At 43.9% G+C, this 8,228-nt stretch overlaps 1 protein-coding gene across 21 annotated transcripts in view; it reads right to left on the bottom strand.

Moving 5' to 3' along the window:
* Positions 1-8,228, bottom strand: part of PIAS2 (protein inhibitor of activated STAT 2) — a 33,422-nt gene that overhangs the window by 4,074 nt on the left and 21,120 nt on the right. For 6 of the 21 annotated variants that reach the window (XM_080371562.1, XM_080371566.1, XM_080371565.1 and 3 more), the window contains exons 7-13: positions 6,930-7,035; positions 6,240-6,313; positions 5,218-5,378; positions 4,479-4,612; positions 3,868-4,055; positions 1,531-1,670; positions 975-1,033 (exon numbers count right to left, since the gene is read on the bottom strand). In XM_080371562.1, coding sequence (XP_080227688.1) covers positions 975-1,033; positions 1,531-1,670; positions 3,868-4,055; positions 4,479-4,612; positions 5,218-5,378; positions 6,240-6,313; positions 6,930-7,035 — 862 coding nt within the window. Of the gene's footprint in view, positions 1-40; positions 203-974; positions 1,034-1,530; positions 1,671-3,867; positions 4,056-4,474; positions 4,613-5,217; positions 5,379-6,239; positions 6,314-6,929; positions 7,036-8,228 lie in introns of those variants that run through there. The other 15 variants (XR_013924788.1, XR_013924789.1, XM_080371564.1 and 12 more) reach the window with 7 other exon arrangements.

Raw genomic sequence — 8,228 nt, 5'->3', positions numbered from 1 at the left:
AGCTGTTGGTTCATAATGCAAGTTTCACTGCATATTGTACCTGACTTGGCCAAACTGGGACATGAAGAATGTCATCACATAAAAGATGCTGGAATGAAGTAAAGTCACAACATGCACAAGTCCAAAAACAAGCAGCAGGTCTCTTCCTCCACCCACGGGCAGCCAATAAGGAAACATTTCTAATATCATCCCCGTTTTGTGTCTAGACAAATAAAAGGAATGAAGAAGAGGAAACTACAAGTAGTTCAAGGTATATCCTCTTAAGAGCAGTGACAACTAGCGTCCATCTTATACACCAATAGCGTGTAAGCATTTAGGGCAAGGTGTTTAAAATTACAAAACCAATGAGAAATTACAGCCTTTTTCATTTTGTTTCTAAATATTGGCCTTGTGTTTGCTATGTCAACAGAAAGAAATGGTAAGCTTACTCCCTCCCTCTCCCCTCACCTCCAGACCTGTTCTGGCCAGTGGCTTCTCTCCTCCTCTTCTCCGTTAGAGAAAAATTTTGAAGGAGATTTAAGCTCAGCTGCTTTTACAGAATTGACAGCTGCTTTTGTTCTTGCATGTTCTAGAACTTTGGTTGACAGAGATGGACAGCAGTTCTAGAATTCCATTCCCTCAGCTCAGCCTCCTATCCAATTTGGGAAGACAACAGATTCCTTAACAAGGGAGAAGTGGAGGGAGGGAGCAGTAAGGGGACCAAAATGGACAGAGAAACAAGGGGAACGATATCCATCCCATTGCCAAACTGGTGCTGAAAGAAGAGGAAAAAACCCAGAGATGTTGCAGGGGAGAAATGGAGACAGGCAATGGAGGGGGGAAAGGGAAGTACAGGAGGCCAACGTGACACCTGTCACCACAAGTCACCATTTCCTGGGCTCTGGGTTCGTTACAGCCGGCAAAGAGAAACCCAGAGTCCCTCTATACAGTGTTCTTTTCAAGGAGCCAGGATAGAAAACAATCAGTATCCCCACCTTTTGTCTGATATTTAGCAGCAGTGTTGAAGAATACATCATAGGCATTTAGGGTATGTCTAGGTAAAGAAAGTCAATAGAGGTCAGCTTACATATTGTAGCTCACCTTAACCTTTTCATACAGTCTAGACAGAGCACCACTAGAATCAGCTAGCAGAACATCTCTACATCTAGCATCGGGATGAGTGTGCCATCACGCATCTATAACACTTAAATAAAGCAGCCACTCTTCCCTCGCATCTACAACACGTAACAACCGGACGTTTACACAAAGTCTAACTGAATATAGCAAGAAGGGTTTCTGGCTGCCATTCCAAAGCACCAATTTGTACCCCAGAAGCAATGTTTTTCCCATCACTGTTGCAAAGTGCAATCCGAAAGTGGAAAGACAGCCTGTACTGGGCTCGTCTAGACAGCACATCAGTACAATACCGCATATAGTCTTGTTCCATTAAGGAAAAATGTTGACCAATTCTCCTATTACTTTTTTCTTTTTTACCCACCCCACAAATTAATAAGGCTGTCAGAACAGACATTAAATATAGCCACCACCTACCTGGCAAGTCCGATGAAATACTGGATATCGGTGGATGATGGAACGGTACCGGGTAGTCCGTTAATGAAGGAGGAATAGCAGCAGCATCGACCGTTGTCACACTGGGCACTCTGACAGTAGACGGCTGATACATGAGAACCCTGTTTTAAACAGCATGGGAAATTACAAACAACCTGGCTGTTAGTTACGGAAGAGAAATTATGCACCGCTGTGCACTCTCACTCACAAGGTCACCATGTTACAACACAGCTATGGTGCGGCTACTCACTACACAGTATTCCACTCTAGTTTCGTCTTTCATAACAGTCTTCATAATAATATGACCATATCTTGGCTCTCAACAGCAGCTGTGACATAAGAGCAAGCTGGCATTAAAACAGGGTGCCGGGCCAGAGCTGTAAGTCTACCACTCTGAGACAAACGGCTGCCTGTGTCTGTGGAGCACCGTGGGAGGGACGTGCAGGCAGCCAGAGCCAGGAGAGCAGCACTCAGTGCAGCCTCTCCACGGAGCCCTTCCTCAGTGCCGACCTGTCACGCCAAGGGCACGACTGACCATTATTCAGCCCCTGGAGCACAGTTTACACACGTGGCAGTTAAATATCAAACCCATCTTTACTCACAGCCTGAGCCCAAGCTAAGTTCAGCTCTCCAGGAGCGTGCAAGCAGCTAAAACCCTCCTGGACCGCCCCCCCTCCTGCTCGATTACTTCACGGCACTGTTAACGACCTGACACCGCAGGCGTTTAGGCACCAGCCACGTCATAAAATATTTCGTAAATTCCCAAACTGGGTGGAAACACCCAGAGTCCCAGCTGCTCCGCATGGCTCCCTCCAGCCCACCAGTGTTACCCACTCACAGCTTCCTCCCCAGACCGCTGCACTGCTGGCATTTATGCTGCTTCCGATTTCAGACGTCCCTACTCAAGCACCTCTTACACTCCAGCCTACGTTGCTTCTGCCTACAGGAAGACAGCCCCAGTTTTACCAAAACTAGCGTTAAGGCAAGGCTGTTTGCGTGAGATAAGCTACTCCCCGAAAGCCTAACTTTGAAGAATGAAAACATGCCATTTCCATACCCAAACAGCAAGGAGAGACATTGGCCACAGACAAGACAAGAAAACTCAGTTCTTCTACAATTATGGTTGCAGGAGGCCATATCAGACAAACACAGGAGCACAGAAGGAAGCCTTGGTGCCTTCTGAAACTTCATTAAGATGTGTTTGTAGCTATTTTTTCCTTATGGAAATAAGAAGAGTCTCTTGCAGGACTCCTCCACAATCCTCACAGAGAGCAACGTTTCAGTATCACTGCTCAGAAGCTGTTGATGGTGACCAACGATTTGCTCAAAGACCTCACAGTCCTGTGGACTAGACACAGTACACCCACTCATTACTTCAAGAGCTTGCAAAACAGAAGGAGCGTGTTTTTACTGCTATTATTTTAGTACAAGACGTAAGCTGCTGCACTGAGAGACACAAGACACACACCTCATGCATGCAGCAACACTAATAAGCCATCGCTACAAGCTGACGCTTGGGATCACCTTTGTGGAGCAGTGACTGCTGGTGAGCCTAACCAGCACCCCCCTCTCCCTGCGTGCCTCCTGCGCCCTATGGGCCAAGAGCAAGAATGTTACGGAAGCCACAAACAGTAACTGCAGCAGAGTTGCACAGATTGGGACAGACAGAAGGCGGCACAACAGTAACAAAGCTGGTTAAGCCTGCTGCTGGAGTCAGGCACGACTACAAAGACGGAGCAGCTGACCGAGGACTTGGGAAGCTGTTTGGTTGCGCTAACCAAGGTGCAGGACTGACTGATAACCATGGCCCACAACACTGTCCCAGACATTCCAGAGTTCAACAGAGAGATGGAGGAAAAGCCCATCCTGATTCAAAACAGCAAAGCACCTCCCCTCCAGGCCCAACAAGATGGATGAAACATGTAGCACAGTCTAGTTTCCTGGGCACCAGAGCAGGTTAGGTAAAGGGTGTAACAGCGAGAGAAAAGCCTTTCAGATGACACCAACGCAGCAAGAACACATAAAGCTCCTCCACTTGGCATAATCTGCTTTCTCAGGAGAGTCCTGTCCATTAGCTTAATCAGCTTCCTTTTCTATGGAGAAAGATCCCTGCAAACGCAGCAACAGTCAGCGCAAGTCTTTTGTGAGATGTAAAACTATTTAATAGTGTTTTGCCTATACAAAGTTACTGTATGAATACAACCTTCTGCAAGGAGAGGCCTAGCAATTCCCCTCTGGAAGTGTGGATCCAGCTCCACACACAAACTCCAGTTCCTCTACACATCAGTTTATCTGAGACATTACAGAACAACAACTAACTTTAAAATTGACAAACCCTTTGGTTGGGCTCCCTTGTGTTTCAGACATAAATATGCACTTCCTTTTGGCGGGAGGATCTTCCTCTTCATCAGAAGAGCTTTCTATTGTCAAGTCAATAACGTCAACTTTCTTCTTGTTTACCTCATTGGCTACCGTCACAGAACACGGTTTGCTAACAACACTAGAACCTAAACAAGAAAATAAAAGACATCATGGGTTTTAAGAGGCTGTTGGCATCAGCAGTTATATCCTGGTTTAGCTCCTCTTCCTGGCCACTGCAGAGAATGTGGTGGCCCAGGAACTGTTTTATTAGTATTGTGTATCATGTTACAAGTCTTAAAGCACAAGCTTTAATCTTTGCCTAGTAGTTTAAGGGCTTAAAACAAGAGCAAGCTTTTGTTTTCTTAACTGCTATTATAAAGAGCAAAGACTAAGCCCAAAACCACACATATTTAGAGGTACAACCACCCTTCCTTTTTAGTTTAAATGACAAGAAGGTTAGAAACATTAAGCCCTCCACAAAAACATCTACATCCACACACATAATCCAAGCTACAGCTAAGTCTCTGAGCCTTTTTGTTGGTTTGCAAGCGGTACCCAGATGTACATACTTTCTATTTTGGTGCATTGTGGACTTGAGACTTTCACAGCTTCTTTCTTTGGCCTCATAGGGCACCAGGATCCATCTTCTTGGAATTTGATCTCATCCACATCTGAACATTCATTAAGGATTTCCATAAAGAGCCTGAAAAATAAAAAGTTGAGTGGTTTCATTTTTGATTCCAAGTGAATTTTTTTTATTCAAAGTAAAAAGGAGACACTGTTGAAAAGCTACTTATGATCACCTTCAACCCACTGTACATACTCTTTTCCCTAGTTCATCTTACCTGAAAGCCTGTAACTGCAGCCTTCGCAGATATCTAAACCCGAGTATCCCAGCCTACCCATATTCCACTCCAACATTACTGCAATTCATGGATTTCCATACAAAGGATGATGGTTCCTGCTTCTGAATCAAGTCTGACACTTGTTCATGAGTTAAATTTTGAAGTTAATATCTTTAGAGACACGAACACGTGAAAGGCGTTTCATCTATCCTTAGATGTCACATTTGGATTTCTCCAGAGGAAATATACTGAGGCTCAAGAGTTTGTCAGTGCGGTTAGGAGATGAACGATATGAATTTATTACATGGGAATAGAAACTAACAAGGTCTAATAACAGTTCCTCCCAGTCTAAAATATTTTGACAAATAGTATGAAATGGCTAAAGCTCAAGTCACAAAGTAGCTATCAAGTACATCATGAATAATTGTAAGTAATAGTGTAATCCGCAAACCCAGTCTCTTACCCGTCTAATATTAGGCTCTCGTAAGCTGCCTTTTTGTCACAGACAGGGCAGATCCAGGTAGGCTTCTTTTCATTCATTTGAAGATAAAGAGCAGCATCAAAACATTGCAGGTGTGTGCAAGTAACAGCCCGGCATGGGATTGTCAGTCTCATTTTTCCCAGCTGCAGGAGATGCATGTAAGGAGTGTCAGAACAGAAGACCATGAAGTCGGCCTGAATCGGCTAACAATGAAATCAGAGGCAGTCAGTGAAGCAACTGCCTCTTCTCACTACAGAGGTGCTTGGCGCTAAGGTCACAGCACGCACAGTGCACTTGCAGGAATAATAAAACCATCCTCAAAGCCTGAGCTAAAAAACAGTCAGAAGCATTTCTAACAGACCTGCAGCAACATTTCTAGGGGTTTCTTTTTATTAAAATACCCGCTGAAGTATGGGCTTTTGTCATTTTCTTTTAGGCAAATATTTCAAGGGGGTTTGTGAGCTCCAGCCACGTTGGACTCAGATACACATAATACCCATTTCGACACTGAGCTTAACACACCAGTCACAGACAAAAAGCCAGTTTCTACCTGGGAAGAGAAACCCCAAGGCAACATTACCTTGTTACACTGTGATCAGTTTTTTTAATTTGTTACGGTAGCTGGCAGTGTAAACAATCCCACCCAGACAAGGAGATCAAGTTTTATTTATCATTGTATCCTTTAATTATTCTGTCACCCTGCTTAATTAGCCTCAGCGCCTCAATATATAGGATTACTCCTTCTAAAGGCCTCACTACATGCACGAGCAGTAACTTGATTCTGACTGCATTACAACAGAGACATTCACAGCTTTAAACCACTGTCAGCTGAAGGCTGCTACAACCAGGTGCTTGTAGATGTGCACCCTCCGCCCAACTATTTTCTGTTAATGAATCAATATATAACAAAAACCAGTGAAGTTTCTGAACTGGGGCCTTTTAAAAGTAGCCCAACTCTGCACTTAAGTACAAATCTGTGTACGGTAATTTCCAGCCATACTTACAGGACACATCAGAGATACCCGCAGACTGGTTGTGGCAATCTCACTGTCAGGATCTGCAGTTAGTTTTTCTTTAACTATTAAAATAAATTAAGAAATTATACATGGACATCATTATTTTAAATTATAATCTTGATTTTCCAGTACATGTACTTTATTTCCAGCTATCTAAAAAAACTAAGCATCTAAGAAACTAGTTCATAGCAATATCAAACAAAACAAAACTATTTATAAGCAACAAGCAAACACAGTGCATCACAAGATTGTTTGATGTGCAGCAGGTGCACCAACAGCTGTGATGGTTAGCACACCAAACAACCTGACATGCAAAGAGATAATTATAAAAAAAAAAAAAAAATAAAAATCAGTGAGTGAGGTACAATCAGCATCACATGCAAGTGAAGAGAATTTAGGACATCTACCTGCACCTCACAGCACACCACAGTAAGGAGTGCTCACGGCATTCCCATAAGAACATTCCAGATGGGATCTCATCGTGTGCTCCCTACCAGTGCAGGGACCCTTCAGTGAAGAAGTGCATGATGCCTCAGCACAGCAAAGGGAGCCTCTGATACTCTGGGCATGGACTTTGTTGTCATAATGCTGCAAATCCCCCAAGTATTACCAGTTCTGTTTTAAAAGAGCCACCAACCACCCTCCAAAAGTACAGATGGGCAAATTAATTTGACTTACTCAGTGCTCTGGAATGATCGGGGTTTCTGATACCTTTCATTTTTAATCTCTGCAAGAGCATTGCTGAAGTAAGCTGACGAACGAGATACACAGACATGGAGTAATTCTACAAAAAGAGTGGTTAGAAATTAAATACCGGTTTCATACAGTACTTCCACTATGACAACAGATTGCTATTTACACCAGTAGCAGCATACAGTAAAAACAAAAACATGGTGACTTTTTTGCTTATAGTTATGAGACACATTGACAGATGACTTCATCATTGTGGAAGAGCCCAACACTGCCAGAATTCTCCTGTCAGTGAGGTCCAGTTGTCCTACTCCAGTTGTGACTTAACTATGAAGAATAACTCCACAACCTGGAGACAATCCAGGCTCTTTTGTTGGCAAGATGAGTTAGACTGGTGACACACCTTCTCATACGTGTGCAGTCGTTAAGGACTCTGCACATTTGTCTCCCGAATCCTTCCCCTTTTCAGTGTCAATCTGTTAGCAGGGAGCTCAACGACAAAAGAGAGAGGAACGGCCTTTCAGGTGCAAACAAAACACCTTCAAATGGCAGGGCACTGCACCAATTCCTTTGTACTTTTTCTTTAGCTTGCTCTGCACTTTTCAGCCAGGCCTCATTACACCATATCCACTCCTCTGAGGCTGGCCACATTTCCTAGCTTTTACGACTCTTCCCTAATTCTCACCACTTGCCAGCTTCTTTTGTTCAGTATTCCCTCTCTCTTCAAGGTCACTAATGAAAAGAAAATTCTGCAAGCCCCACTACTGCAGAATATTAATGCTTTCAGCTGCAATCTCTTATTTCCACCTGCTGCCACCCACCTTCCTATGGCTCCTATACCATCTGGGCGCTGCATAAGAATTTTAAACAAGAACACCTACTGACCTGCTCCTCCTTTACCACCTATAGTAAAACCAGCTCTTACCTAGATAAGCAAATAAAGTGATCTAAACACATGGGAGACCACCAAGAAAAATGGCTGGTTTTTTTTCCTTAAAGACTGACCAACGTTGCAGTTTATTCCAGAAATAATTCTGTAGGCTCAAGCCTGACCACCTCTGTGGGGTTAATGCCTCCTTTGCTCAAAAGCACTCCGCTGTCAGTCAGCCAGAGGCCAACAAGCCCCTACCACACTGTCCCCAAGGGTCTCATTTAGCAGGCGAGTAGAGACGGCTGCTACATGAGGTCTGGTACTCAGAGCAGAGCACCAACATTAAACCAAAGAACTCACTTTACCTCTCAAGGGCAAAGGGGAGTGCTAGGACAACCTCCAACTCATCTGCTTCC

The sequence above is a fragment of the Falco punctatus genome (genome assembly GCF_963210335.1).
Source record: "Falco punctatus genome assembly, chromosome: Z".
Lineage (NCBI taxonomy): Eukaryota > Metazoa > Chordata > Aves > Falconiformes > Falconidae > Falco > Falco punctatus.
Note: the sequence above shows the minus strand (reverse complement) of the source record. Positions and strands in the feature narration are given on the sequence as shown.